The sequence below is a fragment of the Gorilla gorilla genome, chromosome 1, assembly GCF_029281585.2.
Source record: "Gorilla gorilla gorilla isolate KB3781 chromosome 1, NHGRI_mGorGor1-v2.1_pri, whole genome shotgun sequence".
Classification (NCBI taxonomy): Eukaryota; Metazoa; Chordata; class Mammalia; order Primates; family Hominidae; genus Gorilla; species Gorilla gorilla.
The window spans coordinates 222,858,432-222,884,773 of record NC_073224.2 but is presented as its reverse complement, the minus strand read 5'-3'; the positions used below and the strand labels follow the sequence as shown (position 1 = coordinate 222,884,773).

At 43.7% G+C, this 26,342-nt stretch overlaps 1 protein-coding gene across 1 annotated transcript in view; it reads right to left on the bottom strand.

The window, feature by feature from the left end:
- SDHB (succinate dehydrogenase complex iron sulfur subunit B) overlaps window positions 1–23,914 on the bottom strand; it is a 35,382-nt gene extending 11,468 nt beyond the window's left edge. Inside the window, exons 1-3 of the mRNA XM_019011689.3 lie at window positions 23,658–23,914; window positions 14,468–14,595; window positions 2,847–2,932 (exon numbers count right to left, since the gene is read on the bottom strand). Of these exons, the coding sequence (XP_018867234.1) occupies window positions 2,847–2,932; window positions 14,468–14,595; window positions 23,658–23,729 (286 nt within the window). The 5' untranslated portion in view covers window positions 23,730–23,914. The remainder of the gene's footprint in view (window positions 1–2,846; window positions 2,933–14,467; window positions 14,596–23,657) is intronic.
- Between the last annotated feature and the right edge of the window lie 2,428 nt (window positions 23,915–26,342).

Here is a 26,342-nt window from a genome sequence, read left to right as displayed (position 1 = left end):
TGTAGAGCAGGGGTCTCACTATATTGCCCAGGCTGGTCTCTAACCCACAGCCTCAAGTAATCCTTCTGCCTTTGCCTCCCACTGTGTTGGGATTACAGGCCTGAGCCACCACACTTGACAGAGGTAAGGCTTCTTCTATTGTCTTCATAAAATACGCAGCATAGTACCCTGGGGCTATGAAACCCCCAAAAGCTGACTCAGCATGGACTTTCCAAAGAGGAGAAGAATGAACTAATATGAAACTGAGGCAAAGCAAAGCAAACTAAACAAAAAACGTGCTGACCCAGGACCCTGACATGAGAATTTTCTTAGCCTGGACCTACTTCCTGTATATGGAAATTTCCTGGGTGTTTTGGAATTTAAAAATGATTATGTACTCTAAACCTCTAGTGCCAGTCCTCTGAAGCTGTTTTTTGAAGATCATTAAGTCAGTGAAACCTGATTGCTTGAGAAAGTTGCACTGGTTATCATCTTTTTTCTTTTTAGATGGAGTCTTGCTCTGTCGCCCAGGCTGGAGTGCAGTGGCACGATCTCGGCTTACTGCAACCTCTGCCTCCCAGGTTCAAGTGATTCTCCTGCCTCAGCCTCCTGAGTAGCTGGGATTATAGGCGCCCGCCACCACACCTGGCTAATTTTTGTATTTTTAGTAGAGACGGGGTTTTACCATGTTGGTCAGGCTGGTCTCGAACTCTGACCTTGTGATCTGCCCGCCTCGGCCTCCGAATGCCTGGCCTCACCTTTTTTTTTTTTTTTTTAAATGGAAAGGGAGTCTATGTTTCCCAGGCTGGTCTCAAACTCCTAGCCTCAAGCTAGCCTACCACCTAGACCTCCCAAAGTACTGGGATCACAGGCGTGAGCCACTGCGTCCAGTCAGTTATCACTTTCATAAGACTAGAAAAGACAGTAAGACTCTCCTTCTCCTGTAAATCTTAGAAAGAGTGTAAGGGAACCCAAAGATGTGTCTTAAGTAAATACTCCTAGAGTTCCCCAAGAGACTGGATATTATCAATACATTTATGTATACCTGGCATCCAACTAGAGCAGTTTGCTTTTACAAGAAATGGCATAAAAATTAAAAAAATAAATCCAATGAACTTTCTCTCAAAAAGGCTCCCTGGGAATTCTCTTACAAGATGGGAATTAAAAAAAAAAAATAAGAAAAACAAGATGGGAATAAAAAGGAGTAGCAATTGATACAATTCTGCTTTATTTTTTTTAGTCCAGATGGGTCACACCTTATGTTCTTGGCTCTGAAAGAGTCCTACAGGGAAAGGTTAATGAAAAGCATCTACCTTTCCTGTGTTGCCAGGACTTAATGGGGAAGGCTGCTGTTTAACTGCCGCAGAATGTTCCCTGAACAGCAGGACTCAGCCGAACTATCATAATATCCATCAGCATTTGCAATGCTAAATAAGATTAGCTGAATCAAAACAGATGTCTTAAAAGACTTGAAATGCTTGAAATGTACAGCTGAACAGATAAAAAGCGATGGGCCGGTATCAATACTGGCTTTTCCTTTTTTTTTAAAGTTTTCTTAGAAAAAAGCTCAGTGTCCTCACAGAATCAAGCTACTCTCTGCTTTTGTTTTATCCCAGGTGTTCCAAGCCAAGTCAGTGCCTGAGAGAGCAGATCTGGAGTCTGGAGTCTGACAGCTTTGGCTGACTCCCGGCTCTCAAGTCACTCTCTATGTGTCCTTGTGGAAGTCCATTACCCTCTCTGGGCCTCACCTTTAAATTGAAGGTAGATAATAAGCACAGTCATCCACCTCATGTCCAGTGCACAGAACAGAGCCGGGCACACAGTCTGGCTCCACAGACATCAGGCCAGTCGGTCTTCACTGCACCCCGTGCAATTTTTGCTACACCTGAGAACCACCTGAATCAACTTTCTTTAAAGTATCTCTTGGGTTTTCTTTAACTTGTTTTGCTTAAATTCACATTAAAAAACCACTTATATCCCTATTATACCATCATTAGTAATTATATTTTTCTTTTTTTTTTTTTTTGAGACTGTCTCGCTCTATTGCCCAGGCTGGAGTGCAGTGGCGTGATCTTGGCTCACTGCAAACTCCACCTCCCGGATTCCTGCCTCAGCCTCCCGAGTAGCCAGGATTACAGGTGTCCGCTATCACGCCCGGCTAATTTTTGTATTTTTAGTAGAGACAAGGTTTCACCATGTTGGCCAGGTTGATCTCGAACTCCTGACCCCAGCTGATCCACCTGCCTCGGCCTCCCAAAGTGCTGGGATTACAGGTGTGAGCCACCGCACCCGGCAGTAATTATATTTTTCTAATACAGAAAATGAATACATTGCTATCGATGTAGAAAATGTTAGTCTGCACACTGCCTCAAATGGGCTCATGTGGCACCACCAGCACAAGTAAGCACATGCTGAGGGAGACACTGTACCAGCCAATCCGGAACACAGCTAACAAGGACATGTCATGCTGGGAGCTGAGGGAGACTCACACATCTCCCCTGCTGGACAAGCATAAGTGCCAGACAGAAACTCTCCACTGCTCCCTTAATAAAAGAGCTCAGCAGCACGGAAGGTGCCAGCCAGCAGGTCCTAGCTAGGCCTTGAAGCGTGGAGCAGCTCACAGGGACCACCAGATGCAGTAACCACAGGATAGAATGCTCCTGAAGGAAAGTAAACTCAGAAACCAGAACTTGCACCATGGTTAGAATTTTGGATGCATTTACCCAAGAAAAGGAATTAGGTTGCACAGCAAGTTCACCCAGCAGAGAGCTGCAGCTGTTTTCCAGATGTCTCTATCAGCTTTGGCCAGCCCAAGCCTCTTTGGAAGACCACAAGTATCTGGAGCCCAACAGGAATGAAATGCTCACCTTCTCTGCATGATCTTCGGAAGGTCAAAGTAGAGTCAACTTCATTCTTAATCTTGATTAAAGCATCCAATACCATGGGGCCACATCTAACAAAGAAAAATATCCAATGGTATTTATGTAAAGTTCAACCTGCCTACACTTTATGATAATATAATCGGAGACACCTGGATGTATTAGCTTATCCATTTGGTCTTCTCAGGCCACCTTTGGAATTTGTTCTGTAGTTTTGTTTTTGCAGATTCTCACATTTTAAGTACTGCACAGTTCTATTTTGATGATCACAGTGCAAACACATTTCTAGGAAATGGAAAGCTAAAGTAGTAGTAGACAAGTATGACACAACTTCCATACAGTGGCCGAGTTTTTGTTTTTCACTTCTGAAGCTCCCTGCAAAGTTTTTCCAAATAATTTATTTCAAATTTTAGTTTGATTTTTAGGATGTAGACAATAGTTTTAAATAGTAATTAATAATACATAACCATAACAGAAGACATAGTACAGAGAATAAAAGACACCCAATCACTCACAGTCCCCCAGTCAAATCACTGTGAGCCTCCTAGAACATACAAGGGCAGTGACATGGTACTAAGCGGAGCATCCCTGGGCGTGGGACCTGGAGTGCCGGCCTGGCAGCCAAGAGCCTGGTCTGCACCCTGGCTGAGCCCCTTACCAGCTTGCAGGCAAATGATTTAATTTCTGCCTAGGCATTTAATCCACTGAGTGCAGAGAGCAGCACCTGCATCCCACAGGATTGCTGGAGGTGAGTTAATACACACGAGATCTTTACAGCAGCATCTGACATATAAATCATAGTTTAACTATAATAATCATCATGCAGAAACTGTGATTCTACGGAAATTACTCTCTGAACCTCAGTTTATCTGTAGAGTTAATATTTACGCCACAGGGTTACTGTGAAAATTACATAAAAATATGTAATTTTTCATAGTACCTGGCATACTGTAAAGTGCTCCACAAATCTATTTTCTGGTTGCCACCCTGCCCCCATTCCACTCACTAATTTTCTATGCATGAGATTAAAAATATATTTAAAAATACGCCATTTCCTTTAGTACTATCTGTATTTCATTTTTTTTCTTTTTCTTCTTGAGACGGGGTCTTGCTCTGTTACCCAGGCTGGAGTGCAGTGGCACGATCTCAGATCTGTAACCTCCGCATCCCAGCCTCAAGAGATCCTCCTGCCTCAGCCCCCCAGTAGCTGGGACTACAGGTATGTGCCACCACATCCAGCTTAATTTTTGTATTTTTTTGTAGAGATGGGATTTCGCCATGTTGCCCAGGCTGGTCTCCAACTCCTGGACTCAAGTGATCCTCCTGCCTTGGATTCTCAAAGTGTTGGGATTATGGGTGTGAGGCAATGGTGCGATCCCGGCTCACTGCAACCTCTACCTTCCGGGTTCAAGCGATTCTCCTGCCTCAGCCTCCCGAGTAGCTGGGATTACAGGTGCATGCCACCACACCCGGCTAATTTTTGTATTTTTAGTAGAGATAGGTTTTCCCATGTTGGCCAGGCTGGTCTCAAACTCCTGACCTCAAGTGATCCACCTGCCTCAGCCTTCCCAAATGCTGGGATTACAGGTGTGAGCGACTGCGTCTGGCCCATTATCTGTATTTGTATCAGCACTATGTAGACGTCCTTTCTGCTGGACCTCTGCTAACACTGGGAATTGGAAGCTTTAAAAACCTTTGCTATTCTGATACTGTAGAAGTGTTATTGTTTTCAGTGTTTTAAATCGAGATTTTTGAATACTACATAGGTTGAATGTTTCTCATAAATTTACTAATTTTTCTTTATTTCCCAATTATTTGTTGAACATTTACTCTGCCAGGTTCTGTTCTAGATGCTGGGGATGTAGCAGAGAATAAAAGAGACAAATACCACCTGCCCGCACAAAACTCTGTTCCAGAGGACTCATTCTAGAGACTCAGTCTGTCCACATTCTTTGCCTCTGTTTACCGGGGTCTTGGAAATTCTTTCTCATGATCTGAGGCTCTTATATATTATATCTGTTGCCATTTCTGCTTCCTCCCTCACTGCCAATAGTAATTTGCTATTTGACTTCTAATTTTGGTAACAGAATTTTAAACATACATGAGTTAAATGTTTACGTTAATAAAGGTGGCCATTTTTTCTTTTATAACATTATCTGTCGCTTTTAAGCCTAAACAGACCACTGCCCTTCCTGAGGTCTGATAAATACTTTACATTTTTTTCTACTTAAAAAAAATTTTAAGTTACTCCCCTAAAACTGCAAAAACTGTATCAGTTGTCCCAAATCACTGACTAAATCCTCTTTTGCTTCTTATTTGTAATACCCTTCTCCCATATTTAATACTGGGAACTTAGATAAAATTAAGTCTGTTTTGTTGCTACATTTTTATTCTAATGATCTGCCTGTTCTTGTCCTAGCATATTTTAAATGACAACAACATCTTTGTTTTTTTTTTACATTACAAAGGCTAATATTTGCAGCTTATAAAAATTTCAAATTGGCCAGGTGGGTGGCTCACGCCTGTAATCCCAGCACTTTGGGAGGCACTTTGGGAGGCCTTGGCGGGTGGATCATGAGGTCAGGAAATTGAGACCATCCTGGCTAACGTGGTGAAACCCTGTCTCTACTAAAAATACAAAAAATTAGCCGGGCGTGGTTGCACGTGCCTGTAGTCCCAATACTTGGGAGGCTGAGGCAGGAAAATTGCTTGAACCCCGGAGGCGGAGGTTGCAATGAGCCGAGACCGCACCACTGCACTCCAGCCTGGGAGACAGAGCGAGACTGTCTCAAAAAAATTTAAAAAATAAATAAATAAATAAATTCAAATTAAAGGTAAAAAGTAATCCTGCAGATCATACTGGGACAGAGAAAAATATTAAAAAGTCAAAGTCCTCTCTTTAAGCTGTTTCATGCTAAATTTCATAATAGGTAGGGCTCATTAAAGAGTACAACATAAATTTTCTCAGATTTTACACAGATACCAAAATTGTTTGATATTCTGGGTCCCTTGCATTTCTATAAGATTTTTAGAATCAACTTGTCAACTTCTGCAGAAAAGGCAGGTGGGATTTTGATGGGGATTGCAATGAATCTGGAAATCAATTTGGAGACCACTGCCTCCTTAACAACATTAAGTCTTCCAACCCACAAACAGGGCATGTCTTTCCATTTATTTATGTCTTCTTAAATTTCTTTCAACAATGTTTTACAGTTTTTCAGCATATAAGTCTTTTACTTATTTGATTTTTGAAACAGGATCTCACTCTGTCGCCCAGGCTGGAGTGCAGTGTTGTGATCACAGCTCACTGCAGGTTTGACCTCCCAGGCTCAAGTGATTCTCCCACCTCAGCCTCCGAGTAGCTGGGACTATAGGCACAGGAAGGTCATCAAGCCCAGCTAACTTTTTTTGTAGAGATGGGGTTTTGTCTTGTTGCCCATATAATTTGTTCCTAAGAATTTCTTTTTTGATGCTGTTATATGGAAAATAGTTTTTAAATTTCATTTTAGGATTGTTCATTGCTAGTGTATAGAAATCCAATTTTTGTTTTTTTAACAGTACTGACAGGCTTTTTTTCTAGGTAAGCAGGGTTTTACATATGTAAATATAAATATTTATATAAATATGAATATATAAATATAAATACATATATAAATATATATGTATACACACACACACACACATTTTTTCTGTAGAGACTAAGTCTTGCTTTTGTTGCCCAGGCTGGTCTCAAAACTCCTGGCCTCAAGCAATCCTCCTGCCTTGGCCTCACAAAGAAAGTGCTAGTATTACAAGTGCGAGCCACCACGCCTAGCCTAGAAAAATACATTTATCTGCTAATATCTGCTACACGCCAGTATTGTCAGAAAAAGAATTATGCTGTTGTGAAAATGAAAGAATATAGCTATTTTTTTATGTGTATACATAGCTACAAAGTAGGGTTTCAGAGTCGGATTAGAAGGAAATAGAACTATAATTAAAACATGGTACAATATAAAATGAAGACTGACAGACATAGGTTGAAATAAACATGGACAAATTATGCATAATAAAAAACTAAACTACGTTTGATTTCTGTACACCAGTTTTGTGTCCTGCAACCTTGCTGAATGAATTTGTTCATTAGTTCTAATAGTTCCTGGGGGGCAATGTCTTATATTTTCTTTTCTTTTTGTTTTTTTGAGACAGCGTCTCCCTCTGTTGCCCAGGCTGGAGTGTAGGGCATGGAATCATGGCTCACTGCAGCCTCGACCTCCTGGGTTCAAGTGATCCTCCCACCCCACCCTCCCAAGTAGCTCGGACTACAGGAGTGTGCCACCACACCTGGCAAATTTTTTGAGACACAGTCTTGCTCTGTTGCCCAGGCTGGAGTGCAGTGGCGTGATCTTGGCTCACTGCAACCTCTGCCACCTAGGTTCAAGCAATTCTTGTGCCTTAGCCTTCCAAGAAGCTGGGATTACAGGTGTGTGCTACCATGCCTGGCTAATTTTTGCATTTTTAGTAGAGACAGGGTTTTGCCATGTTGTCCAGGGTGGTCTTGAACTCCTGGACTCAAGTCATCTGCCTGCTTTGGCCTCTCAAAATGTTGGGATTACAGGCGTGAGCCATCGCACCCAGCCTGGCTAATTTTTTGTTTGCTTTTTTGTAGAGGTGGGGGTCTCATTTTGTTGCCCAGGCTGGTCTCCAACTCCCGGGCTCAAGCAATTCTCCTGCTTCAGGCCAGGCACAGTAGCTCACACCTGCAATCCCAGCACTTTGGGAGGCCGAGGTGGGCAGATCACCTGAGGTCAGGAGTTCGAGACCAGCCTGACCAACATGCAGAAACCCCATCTCCACCAAAAATACAAAAAAATTAGCTGGGCGTAGTGGCAGACGCCTGTAATCCCAGCTACTTGGGAAGCTGAGACAGGAGAATTGCCTGAATCCGGGAGGCGGAGGTTGCGGTGAGCCGAGATTGTGCCATTGCACTCCAGCCTGGGCAACAAGAGCGAAAACTCTGTCTCAAAAAAAAAAAAATTCTCCTGCTTCAGCCTTCCAAAATGCTGGGATTACAAGCACAAGCCACTGAGCCTGCCCAAGGTTTTGTGTAAAAGATCATGTTATCTATGAGAGACAGTTTTACTTCTTCTTTTCCAATTTCCTTTTCTTTCTTTTTCTCACCCAATTTCCCTGGCTAAGCCTCCAGTAAAATTTTGAATGGCTGATGTTAGCATAAATAGAATTATCTGTAGCCACTGAAATACACACACACACAAATAGTATTTTGCATATTGACCTTACATCCTGCAGCCTTGCTAAATTTACTTATTCTTTTAGTTTTGTAGACTCCCTGAAATTTTCTATATAAACAATCATGTTGCCTGTGACTAGAGTTAGTTTAATGTCTTCCTTTCCAAGCTTACATATGTCTTCTACTTCTTTTACTTGCCTTTCATGGACTGGCTAGAACCTTCAGTACAATGTTGAACTCAAATACAGAGTGGACAACCTTCCTTGTTCCTGATCTTATGGGGAAAGTGTTCAATATCTCACAATAAAGTATGCTATTAGCTGTGATTTTCACAGTCTTCATCTGGCTGATGAAGTTCCCTTCTTTTCCTATTAGCAGTTATTATTTAAGTAAAATTAGGACTATTCCTTTTAATTCAAATTCCTTATAGTTTTATTTATTTATTCTGTTAAAATATACACACTGTGAAAATTATTTAACCCATTATCATTTTTAAAAATCATGAATGAGTGTTGAATCTTGCCAAATGCTTTTCTGCGTATATTAAAGCAATCAAACGGGTTTTCCCCCTTTATTCTGTTAATATGGTGAATCACATTGATTTTCAAATGTATTTCTTTCTTTATTTTTTCTTGCGCTTTTTCTTGCACTTAAAACAGCATATGGTTGGGTTTTGCTTTTTTTAAAAAAATCTATTCTGACACTGTTGGCTTTTTAACTGGGAGTATTTAATGGTTTTTACATTTAATACAGTTATTGACGTGGCCGGATTTAGGTCTATCATTTTACTATTTGTTCCATCATTTTGCCGCTGTTCTCTTCTTCTTTTCTTATTCCAAGTAATATTTTTAGACTAAGTAAATATTTTTAGAAATCAATTTTAATTTATATATTGGCTTTTTAGCTATATCTCTTTGCATTTAAAAAAATAATTACTCTTGGCTGGGCATGGTGGCTCACACCTGTAATCCTAGCACTTTGGAAGGCTGATGCAGGAGGACTGCTTGAGCCCAGGAGACCAGTGTGGGCAACATAGTGAGACCCTGTCTCTACAAAAAAAAAAAAAAAAAAAATTGGCCAGGCATAGTGGTACATGCCTGTAGTCCCAGGGACATGGGAGGCTGAGGTGGGAGGATTGCTTGAGCCTAGGAGGTCTCAGGGAGGGAGGATTGCTTGGTTGAGCCTGGGAGGGTTTAGTGAGCCATGATTGTGCTACTGCCTTCCAGCCTGGATGACAGAGTGAGGCCCTGTCTCAGAAGAAAAAAAAAAGTTACTCTAGAATTATACTTTACATAATTTACATCTTTAACTCTTTATACCTGTTTAGTTACTACTGTGCAACTTTATGTAATGCAAGAATCCTGCTACATTATTATAGGTCCATTTACCTGCTGTTCCCAGCCCCTACGCTATAGTTATCATATGCCTTACATCTATGTGAGTTATATATTACAGAATATAATATAATAACTTTGCTTTAAACAGTCATATTAATTTTAACAAAATTAAGAGGAAAAATCCTTTTATATCTGCCATGTCCAGCCCTCTTCCTTCCTTTTCTAAGAGCCAAGTTTCCACCTGGTATTATTTTTCCTCAGCCTGACTAACTTCCTATAGCATTTCATGTAGTACTGGTCTTCTGGCCATGAATTCTTTTCCTTTCTGTTTACCTGAAAATGTTTTTATTTCATAATCATCTTGAAGAATCTTTTTTTCTGAACGTGGAATTCCAGGCTGACAATTTTTCTTTTAGTACTTTAAAGATGGTATTTCACTGTCTCTTGGCCTCTAGTTTCTGATGAGAAGTCAGCAATCTTTCACATGGTTTCCTTGTATGTAACGTGTTGTTTTTCTCCAGCTGCTTTCAAGATTTTCTCCTATTTTTGGTCGTCAGCAACTTGACTTCATGGAACAGGGCATAGTTTTATTTTTATTTACCTAGTTGGGGTTCACTAAGCTTCTTGGATACGTAAATTATGTCTTTCATGGGCTCAGGAAATTCTTGGCCGTGAGTTCTTCAAATAGATATTTATTTTGCCTTTTCTTTCTCTCCATTTTTTCTGGAAGTCCAATTACATGTGTGTTACATCCATCCATCCACTCACCCATGCATGGTCTTACTCTGTTGCCCAGGTTGGAGTACAGCGGCACAATTATAGCTCATAGCAGCCTCAAGTTCCTAAGCTCAAGCTGTCTTCCTGCTTCAGCATCCCAAGTAGCTAGGACTACAGGTATGTGCCACCACGCCTGGCTAATTTTTCAAAGAAAAAATTTTTTTAGTAGAGACAAGGTCTCACAGGTTGCCCAAGCTGGTCTTGGACTCTTGGCCTCAAGCGATCCTTCTGCCTCAGCTTCCCAAAGTGCTGCGATTATAGACATGAACCACTATGCCTGCCCTAGACCTTTTGATGCTGTTCCATAGATCACAGGAGCGCTTTCCCTTTTCAAAAATCTTTCTTTTTCTTAAGAACAGATAATTTCAGCCGGGCATGGTGGCTCACATCTGGAATCCCAGCACTTTGGGAGGCCGAGGCGGGCGGATCACTTGAGGTCAGGAGTTTAAGACCAGCCTGCCAACATGGCGAAACCTTGTCTTTACTAAAAATACAACAAATTAGCTGGGCGTGGTGGTGCACGTCTGTAATCCTAGCTACTCAGGAGGCTGAGGTGGGAGAATCGCTTGAGCCTGGAAGGCAGAGGTTGCAGTGAGCCAAGGTTGCGCCACTGCACTCCGGCCTGGGTGACTGAGCAAGACTCTGTCTCAAGAAACAAACAACAACAAAAAACTAGATAATTTCTATTAATATTTTTAAGTTTGCTGATTCTTCTTATTGCCATTTCCAATCTGCTGTTAAGGCCATCCGGTAAATTTTCCTTTTCAAATATTACATTTTTCAGTACTAGATTTTCCATTTGGCTTTTCAATAGTTTCTACTTCTCCACTGAAATTTCCTATTTCATTATGAGCATAATTTCCTTTATCTATGAGGAAATTAAAAAATTCTTTAAATTCCACTGGGTGCGGTGGCTCATGCCTGTAATTACAGCACTTTGGGAGGCTGAGGTGGGTGGATCACCTGAGGCCAGGAGATCAAGACCAGCCTGGCCAACATGGCGAAACCCCAACTCTACTACAAAAATTAGACGGTGTGTGACGTGCGCCTGTAGTCCCAGCTACTCAGGAGGCTGAGGCAAGGGAATCGCTTGAACCCGGGAGGCGGAGGTTGCAGTGAGCCAAGATCGCACCACTGTACTCCAGTCCAGGTGACAGAGTGAAACTTAGACTCAAAATAAAAAAATAAAAAAGAAAAAAAAAGAAAAATTAATATGCTGTAGAGAATCTGGATTGCATTATGTTTTTCTGAAAAGTGTGGATTTTAAAATTTTACACAGGCAATTAATATGGCTGCACGCAAGATTTGGGCAGAGTTCATGAACAGCATTTAGTGCTCCTCCTCTCCGTTTCTCTTCTTTCCAGGTTTTCCCCCTCATCTCCTAGTGGTTGTGGAAGGCCCAAAATGTGTCTTCTCGTTATTCAAGCTAAGATTTTTTTTTTTTTTTTGAGACAGAGTCTCACTCTGTTGCCCAGGCTGGAGTGCAGTGGTGTGATCTTGGCTCACTGCAACCTCCGCCTCTCATGTTCAAGTGATTCTCCCCCATTAGCCTCCCGAGTGGCTGGGATTACAGGCATGTGCCACCATGCCTGGCTAATTTTTGTATTTTTAGTATAGATGGGGTTTCACCATGTCGGCCTGCTTTGGCCTCCCAAAGTGCTGGGATTACAGGCGTGAGCCAATGCACCCAGTCGGATTGTGGTTTTCCATCCAACTGTTAGTCCCGTTACTTCCCATACCAACTTGGACTTGTCCTCAGCAAAATCATGTAAGAGTAAAATGGTAATTTGTCCAATGCCATTTCATTCTTCCAAGTATCAACTCCCCTCCAATATCTGCCCACTCGTGGTCCTTCTCTACTGTTCAGGCAGTTGTTTCTTATCTTTTTGTCCGGCGTTGATCATTGTTATTTGTAGGAGGGTTAGTCTGATGAGAGCTACTGTGCCAAAACTGGAAATGAACCCAAAGATTCTTTAAATTTTTCTCACTAAAAAATCGTTATGGGCCGGGTGCTATGGCTCATGCCTGTAATCCTAGGACTTTGGGAAGCTAAAATGGGTGGATTGCTTGAGCCCAGGAGTTTGAGACCAGGTTGGGCAACATAGTGAAACTCAATTTCTACAAAAAATACAAAACTTAGCTGGGTGTGGTGGCATGTGCCTATAGTCCCAGTTACTCAGGAGGATGAGGCAGGTGGATTGCTTGAGCCTGGGAGGTTGAGGCTGCAGTGAACCGTGAGCATGCCATTGCACTGTAACCTGGGTGACAGCGAGACCCTGACTCAAAAAAAAAGTTAGGAATTTAACTCTTCCAGTTTTAGCCACATTCTCTAACATTCTCTAAGTTTTGATGTGCAACGTCTTTATTTTCTAAGTATCTGGCAATATTTTTTATGTGTTCCTGATCAAATAGTTAGAAGTGTACTTTTTTTTAGTTTCTAAGCAGTAGGGTTTTTTGTTTTATGAGTTTTTTTTGTTTTTTTTTTTGAGACACAGTCTTGCTCCGTCACCCAGGCTGGAGTGCAGTGGCACGATCTCGGCTCACTGCAACCTCCACCTCCCAGGTTCAAGTGATTCTCATGCCTCAGCCTCCCAAATAGCTGGGATCACAGGCACCTGCCACAACGCCCAGCTTATTTTTATATTTTAGTAGAGATGGGGTTTCACCATGTTGGCCAGGCTAGTCTTGAATGCCTGACCTCGAGTGATCCACCTGCCTCGGCTTCCCAAAGTGCTGGGATTATAGTCGTGAGCCACCACGCCCGGCCTGTTTATATTTTTAATATGAGTTTAGTTTTATTGTATTTTGGTCCAAAACTGTGGTCTGTGCAATTTCTATTCCTTTGAATTTTGCTAGGGACTTTTGGTTGCTGAGTATTTGAAAATTTTGTCTATTTAAGAAGGTTATATATCAATTAATGCTACCTCATTAACAGCACTTACGTGTCACCACAGAAAGTCAAAATAAGCATTTAGAGTATTCGTGGTATTCAAACTTTTTTTTGGTGCCACAGAAGCTTTTGTTTGAAACAAATAAAACACTTATTCACTTACACGTAAAATAGATCAGAGAACAGTTCTGGTTATATGGGGGCGTGGAGTGGAGCAGCAGGAGGCTAGAGACTAACTTGCTAGACTCTTTCTTTTCTTTGGCTAACTGTGGAGTTCCTTAAAAGTGAAAGATGTTGGAAGAAGAGTGGTTTTGAGAGATGCGATGTGAAGAAGGACTCAACCTGCTGCTGCTGCTTTTGACAATGGAAGAAGAGGCCAAGAGCCAAGGAGTGTGGCAGCCTCTAGAAGCTTGGAACAGCCCTGAGCTTACAGTCAGCAGAATGACAGAGACCTCGGGCTCACAACCACAAGGAACTGCATTCCACCAATAGCGCAAATGAGCAAAAAATATTTTCCTCTAGGCTCCAGAAAGGAATGCAGCCTGCTGACACCTTGATTTTAGTCTGATGAGACTATACCAGTCTTTTGACCTACAGAACTATAAGATGATACATTTAGGTTGTTTTAAGTCACGAAGTTTGCGGTAATTTGCTCTGACAGAAATAGAAAACTAACACGCAAGTCCAATTTTTAAAATTTTAACCACATCCCTACCTTGTCCATTCAAGGCAAGTTTCTGGCGGTTCTGTTATTATTATAGAAAACACAGGTCCAGATGTATAAGATATAATCAATACATTCAGCATTAAAAAAATGGTAATATATTAAATGACTTTAAATACTGTGCATAAAGTTAATTGTACCAGTATTTCTAGAAATTTGTCATACTTTCATTTGGGAATTATTTTGGTATTATTTTTCTGAATCAGGTAACAACCTCATTCTTTTTTTTTTTGGAGACAGAGTCTCACTCTGTTGCCCACGCTGGAGTGCAATGGCATGATCTCAGCTCACTGCAACCTCTGCCTCCTGGGTTCAAGCAATTTTTGTGCCCCAGCCTCCTGAGTGGCTGGGATTACAGGCATGAGCCACTATACCCAGCTAATTTTTGTATTTTTAGTAGAGACGGGGGTTTCACCACGTTGGCCACGTTGGTCTTGAACTCCCAACCTCAAATGATCTGCCCGCCTGAGCCTCCCAAAGTGCTGGGATTATAGGCGTGAGCCACCGTGCCCGGCCCAACCTCATTCTTGTTTTAAAAACAGAGCCACCGGATGATCTCGGATTTTTAAGCCTTCCAAGGATGTGAAAAGCACGTCCCTAAATCAAATCAAGAACTCTCCTTCAATAGCTGGCTTTCACAGAGATACTCACTTATTAAGGTCAACTTCATAAGTCTGCATATGAGGTTTGTCTCCAGCCTTGTCTGGGTCCCATCGATAGATGGCAAATTTCTTGATACGGGGAGCAGTGGCTGCAGCTGTCTGGGCTCCTCGGGAGGCCTGAAATTTTTAAAAGTTCACAAAAAGGAAAAAAAAATTAGAAATACAAGATAATTCCATTTTGCTGGCACAACAGATGTAACGCTGTATATAAACTCACACATTACTGATACATAATCTTCTTGGAAAAGGCAGGCATTCAATATCCAACAAGTATTAAGCACCTATCATATGCTAATATATCAGACATGGTATTAGGGGCTAGTGATACAGCACTTAATAAAATACACAAAAACCTTCATCTTCACAGAACTTACTTTGTAGTGAACAAGAGTTAAATTAAACATTCACGATGAATATAAAGAGTGATACTGATGGGAAAGTACAGGGAGCTCTGGATGAATACAGCAGAGACTTCAATGAGTGAAGAGTCAGAGAAGGCTTCCTCACATGACATCTAAGTGGAGGCTTGACAAACCAGAATTAAGGGGAAGGAGTGTGGGGTGTGGTCTGAAGGTGGTGGCTCATGCCTGCAATCTCAGCACTTTGGGAGGCAGAAGCGAGAGAATTGCTTGAGCCCATGAGTTTGAGAGCAGTCTGGGAAACATGGCAAAACCCCATCTCTACAAAAAATAAAAAAATTAGCTGGGTGTGGTAGTGTGCGTCTCAGGAGGCAGAGGTGGGAGGACTGCTTGGGCCCGAGAGGTTGAGGCTGCAGTGAGCCAAGATCATGCCACTGCACTCTAGCCTGGGCAACAGAGTGAGACTCTTTTTCAAAAATACAAAAGAAAAAAGAAAAAAAGAAAGAAAAGACTATATTCCAGGACTGCTAATTTTTAAAATAAACTGATATAGAAAAGTAAAAACTCGGAAGGTTAATTGACTAATTACAAAAAGATGCAGTGGTGTTTATTACTGAGGCAGGAGAACAGGGTTTAGAGACAGGGAGTCTTCACTACAGCCTCTGATTCGTCTCGGGCCAAGTCTTCATTTGCATAGGGTGTAACTAATAGGAAACCCGTACAGGGTACTTTAATCCCAGAAGATTGTGCAGCTGGGGCTCTTGAACCACTTGCTCGATCCCATTCCTATTCTATGGAGTGCACTTTCATTTCAATAAATCTATGCTTTCGTCTTCTGTTGCTTTGTGTGTTTTGTCCAATTTTTTGTTCAACATGCCAAAAACCTGGACGACTTGTGGTCAAGACCCTCTACCAGTAACATTATTTCTTGCTAAAGTGTCCTGTATTAACTGAAGCTGGAAATACAAACATCAGCTAACAGTAGAAAAGAAGAAAATGTATGAAGAAAACGAAAGTTAAGATGAAAGCTATATTTTACCTTATCACCAAGCTGGCTAAAATCATCAACAAAAGGAAAGCCATTTCTACAAATGTTTTTCACCAGGAACCCCATTTTGTAAACTGACATGAACATCTAATGCCACCTTGTGGTATTTGGGAGGAAGTGAGAGGAAAGATTCCTGAAGGTATCAACTCCAGTGGACTTTGCTTGCTTAATGTCCCATTTTTTTTTGGTCTTTTTTCTGTGAGATTTAATAAGGTATAATTCATTATAATAAAATTCACTAATTTTAAGGGTATAATATGATGAGTTTTGACAAAGCAATGTAATCCTACCACAATTACAACAGAGTATTTCCATCCAAAAAGGTCTTTTGTGCCCTTGATGGCAAACATAAGTCCCCTTTTCCTACCCTTAGCAACTGATCAGCTATCATCACGAGTCTGCCTTTTACAGAATTCATATAAATGGCATCATACGGTACGTAGTCTCATGTCTAGCTTCTTTCACTCAACATAATGCTTCTGAGATTCATATGTTACTGCATATAACCATAGTTAAATGCTTTTTTACAAAATTAACCTATTTATTTATTTATTTTTGAGACTGAGTTTTGCTCTTGTTGCCCAGGCTGGAGTGCAATGGTGCAATCTTGGCTCACCACAACCTCCGCCTCCCTGGTTCAAGCAATTCTCCTGCCTCAGTCTCCCGAGTAGCTGGGATTACAGGCATGCGCTACCAGGCCCGGCTAATTTTGTATTTTTAGTAGAGATGTGGTTTGTCTATGTTGGTCAGGGTAGTCTCAAACTCCCAACCTCAGGTGATCTGCCTGCCTTGGCCTCCCAAACTGCTAGGATTACAGGCGTGAGCCACCGTGCCTGGCCAACCTTTTTATTTTTTAATAATTATAGATTCATATGCATTTATAGAAAATAATACTGAGGCCAGGTGCAGTGGCTCACACCTGTATCCCAGTACTTTGGGAGGCCAAGACAGACGAATCACTTGAGGTCAGGAGTTCAAGACCAGCCTGGCCAACATGGTGAAACTCCGTCTCTACTAAAAATACAAAAATTAGCCCGGTGTGGTGGTACATGTCTGTAATCCCAGCTACTCGGGAGGTGGAGGCAGGAGAATCGCTTGACCCTGGGAGACAGAGATTGCAGTGAGCCAAGATTGCGCCACTGCACTCCAGCCTAGGCGACAGAGTGAGATGCTGTTTCAAAGAAACAAAACAAAACAAAAAGAAGAAAATAATACTGAGACTCCACATACTCTTCTCACCTGTAATCCCAGCACTTTGGGAGGCTGAGGTTGGGAAATCACCTGAGGTCAGGGATTCAAGACCAGCCCAGCCAACATGGTGAAACCCCGTCCCTACTAAAAATACAAAAAAACGAATTAGCCGGGCGTGGTGGCGTGTGCCTGTAATCCCAGCTACTAGGGAGGCTGAGGCAGGAGAATCGCTTGAACTTGGGAGGTAAAGGTTGCAGTGAGCTAAGACTGTGCCACTGTATACCACCCTGGGTGACAAAGTGAAACTCAAACTAAAAAAAAAAAGAGAAGAGAGTTTTGCTCTGTCACTGATTGTGCAGTGGCATGATCACAGCTCACTGCAGCCTCAACCTTCTGGACTCAAGCGATCCTCCCATCTCAGCTTCCCCAGTAGCTAGGACTACAGGCATGCGCCACCATGCCCAGTTAGTTTTTTTACATTTACCACCATGCCCAGTTAGTTTTTTTACATTTATTTTTGTAGAGATAGGGGTCTCACTGTGTTGCCTAGGCTGGTCTTGAACTCCTGGCCCCAAGTGATCCTCTGCCTGGCCCTCCCGAAGAGTTGGGATATAGGCATGAGCCACCATGCCAGGGCCCACATACTCTTTACCCAGTCTCCCCAACAGGAACATCTTGCAAACTGTAGCACACCAGCACAACCAGAATACCGACAGTGCTAGTCAAGATACGGGACATTCCCATAAGCACAGGATCACTAACATTGCCCTTTTATAGCCCTGTCCACTTCCTCCCACCCTCCCTCCCCTGTACTCCGTAAGCCCTAGCAATCACTAATCTGTTCTCTACTTCTCAAATTCGGTCATTTCAAGAATGTTATATCAATATAATCATCTGGTATGTAGCCTTTTGGAATTGGCTTTTTTCATTCAGCCGAATTCTCCGGAGATTCATCCAAGTTGCTGTGTACAGCAATAGCTTTTTTCTTGTTATAGCTGAGTAGCACTCCAAGGTATGATGTACCACAATTTGCTTAACCATGTAACTACTGAGGGACATCAGGGGTGTTCTAATTTTTGGTGACATGAATAAAGCTGAGATGAACATTTGTGGACAAATTTCTGTGTGAACGTTACATCTTCATTTCTCAGGATAAACACCCAGGTGTGTAATTGTTGGGCTGTATGGTAGCTACAAGTTTAGTTTTTTTTAAGCAACTGACAAAACTGTTTTCCAGAGTGGGTGGCTGCTGTGCCTGAGGCAGATAGTAGGTTAAGTGGGACAATATGCCTTTTAAAAAATGGGGCTACTTCAAGTTTTTACTTCTAATTTGGACACTTTTATTTTTCATTTATTTTTTAAAATATTTATTTATTTATTTATTTTGAGATGGGGTCTCACTCTTGTCCCCCAGGCTGGAGTACAATGGTGCGATCTCGGCTCACTGCAACCTCCACCTCCCGGCTTCAAGCGATTCTTTTGCCTCAGCCTCCTGAGTAGCTGGGACTACAGGTGCCTGCCACCACGCCGAGCTAATTTTTATATTTTTAGTAGAGACAGGGTTTCACCATGTTGGCCAGGCTGGTCTTGAACTCCTGACCTCAGGTGATCCACCCGCCTTGGCTTCCCAAAGTGCTGGGATTATAGGTGCAGGCCACCGTGCCCGGCCTTTATTTTTTATTTTTATAGACACATGGTCTAGCTTTATTGCCCAGGCTGGAGATCATGGCTCACTGCAGCCTCGAACTCCTGGGCTCAGGCGATCATCCTGACTCAGCCTCCCAAGTAGCTGGGACTATAGGTGCACACCATCATGTCCAGCTAATTTTTGTAGAGACAGGGTCTTGCCATGTTGGCTAAGCTGGTATGGAATTTCTGGGCTTAAGCAATCCTCCCATCTCAGCCTCCCAAAGTGTTGGGATTACAGGTATGAGCCACTGTGCCTGGCCCTAACTTGGACTTTTTTTTTTGTTTTTTGGAGAGTCTCATTCTGTTGCTCAGGCTGGAGTGCAGTGGCGTGATCTTGGATCACTGCAACCTCCACCCCCCTGGGCTCATGCAGTTCTCCTGTCTCAGCCACCCGGGTAGCTGGGATTACAGGCATGTGCCATCAAGTCCAGCTAATTTTTATATTTTTAGTACAGACAAGGTTTTGCCATTTGGCCAGGCTGGTCTCAAACTCCTGGCCTCAAGTGATCCACCTGCCTGGGCGTTCCAAAGTGCTGGGATTACAGGCGCGAGCAACCGTGCCCGGCCCCTAACCGGGCTTTAAACAGAATCTGGGACTGGAGTATAATCCCCTAGTTTTTTTTTTTTTTTTTTTGTGAGACAGTCTCACTCTGTCACCCAGGCTGGAGTGGAGTGGCGAGATCTCTCTGCCTCCTGGGTTCAAGCAATTCTCCTGCCTCAGCCTCCCAAGTAGCTGGGATTACAGGCGCGTGTCACACGCCCGGCTAACTTTTTTGTATTTTTAGTAGGGATGGGGTTTCACTGTTTTAGCCAGGATGGTCTTGAACTCCTGACGTCGTGATCCACCTGCCTCAGCCTCCCAAAGTGCTGGATTACATACAGGTGTGAGCCACTGTGCCAGGCATAACCCCCTAGTTCTAAAGCCTGATTTAGTATTGTCAGTGGGCAACAGGCATTAGGCTCTATCAAGCTGGGCATCAGAACCACAAGGCCTGTGGGATGACTGTGGTTACCTGCAATGAGGTTTTCCCTTCAACATTTCTTTATAACATTTAAATATCTGTTTCATATCCACTCTACACGGATAATTGATCACGTATTATCTTTCCAAAAGAGACTAAGTTTGTATTAGAGCTAATTTAAATTTTTAAAAAGTCTTATCATATGAATGATGTGAAATAAGAGCAATGCCAGGATGTACTACACTGAATATCTAAGTCAATATATCCCAACATCAGTTTTGGAGTGCCCCAAAATGTCATTATTTTTTTTTTCAGTACAACTAATTTAAATTTGTTTTGTGTCAAAAATGTATTTTATAGGCCAGGCGTGGTGGCTCATGCCTGTAATCCTAGTACTTTGGGAGGCCAAGGCGGGTGGATTACCTGAGGTCAGGAGTTCGAGATCAGCCTGGCCAACACAGTGAAACCCCGTCTCTACTAAAAATACAAAACATTAGACAGGCACGATGGCGGGCACCTGTAATCTCAGCTACTTGGGAGGCCGAGGCAGGAGAACTGCTTGAATCCAGGAGGCGGAGGTTACGGTGAGCCGAGATTGTGCCACTGCACTCCATCCTGGGCAACAAGGTGAGCGTGACTCTGTCTCAAAAAAAAAAAAAAATGTATTTCATACAATATTTGGTGGGGCAAAGGGGGTTTACCAGAATGAAAGAAGATTCTGAAATCAAAATCACCAGAGGTGGTCATGGTTCTGAAAGTGAAGGAGCTTTGCTCATCTTGAGGTCTGTACAAAGAGTTAATTCTCAGGATTATGTTATCTGCGTTCCACCAAAAAATTCGCTGAATACATATATCTAAAAATTTGCCAGATTTCATTCATTGAACCTTTATAATGTGTCACACACAGTGCCAAATAATCTCTAATCTTTATAACATCTCTATGAAAAATGTTTTGTTGTTCCCAGTTAAAAGATGAGAATAGGATCATATAGCAACACAGGTCACTTGATTCAAAAATCCAGCCTTTTAGCCATTATAACCAGTAGTGAAAATGCAAACATAAAATGGAACAGTGCAAAAAGATAATTCCATTTCACAATGAGATCCAAGGAACAAAAGAAGTTGTTGCTCTAATCATACAATGAGACTATATGATTTTTTCCCCTTGTTACCTGCCCAGCAATTTATACTACAAATCCAAAAGGAAAGAGGGCCCCTTGAAAGCATTTTTACGTTAATCTAAAGAGTAATGAGTATTCAAGGCAGGAAATCTTGGATAATATGAATCTCATAGTTTATAATTTAAGCAAGGTAAGCAACAACTGAACTGAGAAGGGTGAATTCTGAATGGTGCTGAAGGCTGGTTGTTGTTCCGCCAGTAAAGTGTCCTTAGGGTGCAGGCTTGGAGCTGGATGGAGTGGATAAAGATTTGGAGGCCAGAGAAGAAGGTGGGGAAATAGAGAGGAAGAAGGCAAAAAGGACTGTATGAAGATAAGCCCGAGTAAAATACAAGGTGCAGGCTTGCTGGAAAGTGTGATTGGTGATGCTTGAAATCCAAGCTCTATCGCTTACAAGCTGTGTATTCTTCTGCAAATTATTAGCTTTTCAGATTCTATTTCTTCCTTTGTAAAGGGTGGGTAGTATTAATATCTGCCTCATAAGATAACCGGGGGAAGGAGGGGCTCAAGTTTCTAGCATAGCCCAGAAAATAATTTTTGCTCTACAAGACTAGCAACCTTATCAGTCTTTGTATTATTCTGATTTGTAAATAGGTATCCTAGCCCTGCCAGCCTAAGGAACAAGATGCACATTTTTTAAATTTTTTTTTTTTTTTTTTTTTTGAGACTGAGTTTCGCTCTTGTCACCCAGGGTGGAGTGCAATGGTGCGATCTCAGCTCACTGCACCCTCCACCTCCCAGGTTCAAGCAATTCTCCTGCCTCAGCCTCCTGTGTAGCTAGGATTATAGGCGCCCACCACCACGCCCAGCTAATTTTTTTATTTTTATTTTTTTAGTAGAGACGGGGTTTCACCATGTTGGCCGGGCTGGTCTCGAACTCCTGACCTCAGGTGATCCACCCACCTTGGCCTCCCAAAGTGCTGGGATTACAGGCATGAGCCACTGCACCTGGCAAGATACACACTTTTAAGTAGGTAGTTCTTGTCCTAAAGGAGTTCATAGTCCAGATGAAGAAATAAGGCAACACAAACAATAGTTAATATATTACAGTCAAATACTTACAGGCAGAATTGTGGTTCAGTGGTCAGACTATATGCATAAAAAGAATTCAGAACCTGAACCTGAATGTTACCCACAGGTAACACACCAAGCTCATTACTGAATTCTTTTGAGGTGGCTTTTGTGGGTATAAATGTACATTCCCACAAGGAAGGGGAGGCCTTGGGGCTCTCCTATTTTCTGTTGCCCTCAGGAGGCCCTGCAAAGGCCTTGCCTGGAATTACAACAATGACCTATGAAATTAGCCTTTTCTACAATGCATTCTTAGAAGAGGGGCTTGGAACTCTCTCGTTAGTGGGGCTCTCACAATTTAATTGTTTGCTCAGCAACTATAAAAGGAACAGGTAAACAAGCTCATTATCAATGATCAATTTAATACTCAGAGGATGTCAGCTTGAGGCTCTGGTAGGCTGTCTTCTTCCTCTATCTCCCCTTTTCAGAAAGGCTGATGCAGACAGAGTGGATCCAAGTTCACACACAGCATGCTGGATAGAACCAGGATTGGAACATGGGCAATATGTACTGTGTTATGCAGCCACAGCAGGTACTTAAGATGAAAGATGTCCTCATTTAAGTGCAAGAGAGGAAGAGGAACTAAAATTTCTTGGACACCAACCATGTCCCAAGATCTACGCTAAGGAGTTTTTCCGGTACCATGTTAAAAAACTGCCTCAGGTCTGCTTCTTGGGAATGTGATATTTTGAGCAAGCCCAAAATTTTCTTTCTGGGGGCCTCAAGTTTTCAAAGCTCCAAAAAGGAGGGTAAGGATTCTTGCTTGCCCACCTTAAAGGGGTTGTTGAGAAGCCCAGAAGAGGAACAGACTCAGAAAGGATTTGCAAATCCTTAGTCCCTTATGTATACAAAAGCAATTTCCCTTCCCCTTCTAAATGTTCCCACTTAGAAGGCAGGTCAGAAATGTGTTGTTTCTTGGCCACACAAGGGGCGTGGGAAAATCTGTTACTGCACACGGCATAGTAATAAACAAGAACAGCGCCAAGCCCTCTACCTGTCATTCCATGTCAACTCTGTGAGGTCCGTATTATTCTATGACCTTTAGAGTCAGAAACACTGAGAGGATACTAGTGAAACTGTGGTGACGCCGCTTTAAGGAACCCAGTCTTCCCTGCAACCCCCACCACCCACCGCCGGGATCCTTCGAGGTAGGGGGCTGGGTGCATTTCCCTCCATCTCTCCCTTCCCCTGCCCTGTCCCCAACAATTCACATGTCCTTTCCTCACCAATCCCGGTCCTCAACCTCGCACCCTTGAGGAGTTACCTAGCTTCCCAATTCCCATCCTTCACACCCCGCAGGTCTCCCTCTTCTACAGAGGCGATAGTTTGGTGGCAGAAAAAGGGCTTGGAACGCCAATGTCTGGATTGAAATTCTGGTTCCAGCAGTCACTCGCTTGCCATGTGACCTTGAGCAATTCAAGTCCCCTTTCTGAACGTCCCCCCCCCGCCCCCTTAGCTGTAAAAAATTGCCCGTGCCCTAACTCACAAGCTGCTGCGAGGCGCAGAAAGGTAACTGACAGGGATGCTCGAAGCCAAACCAAAGCACTGCACCAGGGGGAGGAGGTCCTCCATCTCCCTGAGGCCTTGCCCTATGCTTCCTCAGTCTCTCCGCAGCCCCATCAGCTCCAGGCAGTCTCTGTGGCTTTCCTGACTTTTCCCTCTCTGAGGCTCCAGGACTCACCTGCAGGCAGGCTCCGCCAAGGGTTGTGGCCGGTAACCGGCGCCTCAAGGAGAGTGCGACCACCGCCGCCATCTTGGCTCCTGACGTCAGCCCCACCCCTTAACCCCGAGGTCGCTCTCCGCCGGTGTCCCGTCGAACATCGCGGCGCCCAGCCTGCATCCACTGACGACCCGCTAGCCGCGTAGGAGCAACCAAGTGGGAGGCGGCTTCCGGTTTCCCGGGTGGGAGGAGGGAAGGCGGGGCAAGCACAGCGAGCGTGCGCAATAGCGCAGTAGCGGCGCATGCCCATTTGGCTTCCCCCGTGACCTTCTCAGAAAGGGGAGGAGTCTGAGAGGCAGGGCGACGTTCAGGGGATGGGGCTAAGACTTAGATGGGGCGGAGCCATCCTATCCGGGTCCCTGCCCCGATTTCAACCTCTTTATTCCTGGAATTTTTGTTTGTTTGTTTGAGATGGAGTCTCGCACTGTTTCCCGGGCTGGAGTGCAATGGCGCGATCTTGGCTCACTGCAACCTCCGCCTCCCGGGTTCACGCGATTCTCCTGCCTCCGTCTCCCGAGTAGCTGGGATTACAGGCGCACACCATCACACCCGGCTAATTTTTTGTATTTTTAGTAGAGACGTGGTTTCACCATCTTGGCCAGACTGGTCTTGAACTCCTGACCTCGTGATCCGCCCACCTTGGCCTCCCAAAGTGCTGGGATTACAGGCATGAGCCACTGCGCCCGGCCAATATTTTTTTTTTTTTTTTTTTTCCAGACAGGGTCTCACTCTGTTGCCCAGGCCGGTGTGCAGTCTTGGCTCACTGCAGCCTCGACTTCCCAGGCTCAAGCGATCCTCCCACCTCAGTCTCCAGAGTAGCTGGGACTACAGGCGTGTGAGCCACCATACCCGGGTAGTTTGTTTTGTTTTGTTTTTTTGAGATGGAGTCTCGCTGTGTCTCCCAGGCTGGAGTGCAGTGGCGCGATCTCGGCTGACTGCAACCTCCGCCTCCCGGGTTCAAGCAATTCCCTGCCTCAGCCTCCCGAGTAGCTGGGATTATAGGCGTCCGCCATCATGCCCGGCTAATTTTTTTGTGTTTTTAGTAGAGATGGGGTTTCACCATCTTGGCCAGGCTGGTCTTGAACTCCTGACCTCGTGAGCCACCCACCTCGGCCTCCCAAAGTACTGGAATTACAGGCATGAGCCACCGCGCCCGGCCACCCGGATAATTTTTTTAAAAAATTATTTGTAGAGATGGAGTCTGGCTATGTTGCCCAGGCTGGTCTCGAACTCCTGGGCTCAAGCAATCATCCTGCTCCGACTTCCCAAAGTGCTGGGATTACAGGCGTGAGCCACCACACCTGGCCTTCCTAAGAATTTGTCAGTCTTATTATTCATCTCTGACGCTTACTGGCTTGAGTCAGCCGTTTCTGTCGCATACCGTGCAGCTTGCCCGAGGCTGCCCAGGTTTCCGCACTGAGAGTCCCAAACAAACTGGGCAGTTGGTGAATGAGCTAAGGTGATTTCAAGGGTGGCTGGCAAAAGTGCCATTCTTTTGTTCGTTCATTCATTCATTCATAAATACGAATGGAGTGGCTACTATGTGGCAGGCACCAAGCGCTGGGATGCTGCAGGGAATGAGCAAGCCAGGTGGTCACTGCTCATTGAATTTACTCTCTAGTGGTGGAGACGGCAAGTGAGCAGACAGCTAGACACTGTGAGCTCTGTTCTGTACGAGAGGGTGTGCCCAGAGAAGGACACCCAGTCCTTGGTGGCTTTGTTAGCCATTTAATATAAGAAACCATTTCTACTCTGTGCCAAACATTATGGTCCATTATCCCACTTAATCCCCACAGCAGTTCTGTGAAGAAAGTTTTTTGGTTTTGTTTTTTACTGAGTTTCCATTTTAGTCATCTCAGCTTCTTTTTCCAGCCCCCTCCATGGATCTGCTCAGAGCTGGCCTCACTCTTGGGACTTACCTTGGGCAGGAGTGGCCTGGAGCCTCCAAGGCAGCTGCCTCTTCAGTCACCCCAGGCGTTTGTGTAGATTGTTAACCCTGCAGGTCCCGGGGTTTCGTAGGAGTGATTTTTTTTCCCCCTTTCTGCCTGCTTGTTTTTGACATGTGAAGGGCGCCTTTCTATAGTCTTTGGTTTCCACTCTCACAGCTGATGTGGATGCTACTGGAGACATTTAGATGGCCAGGTGAATTGGCTGGATGGGCTGTTTCTGGAGTCCTTGACTGGAAGCCCGCTATACTGCCAGTGTGGCCTCATTAAAGGGGGTGTGTAGTGAGGCCTGAACCTCTAGGTCTAACCTGGAATCTTCTCTTCAAGGCCATGTGACCTTGGATAAGCCCCTCCCCATCTTTGACCTATAGTTTTCTTGCCTGAACCATTAGGGTGTTGGGCCCTCTGATTTAAGATTCTGTGATTCACGTGGCTGTCTTGTGGATAACTGGTAACAATGCTGAGGTCACCTTGACTTTCACTGGCGCTGACCCAGGACTGGAACAGGGCCCCTCTGGTCTGCCCCATGGGGCCTCTTGGGTCACCCAAACTGGCTGAGATATGGGAAGACTGCCGCTCTGTCTCTAACTCCTCCTAACTGAATTGTCGTCTGAGCTGAAGAAAGCTCTTCCTGAAAGGAATGTATTTCTAGAGAATTGGTCCTCTTAGCATTTTCAGGGTTCTTTCATCTCAAAGGCAG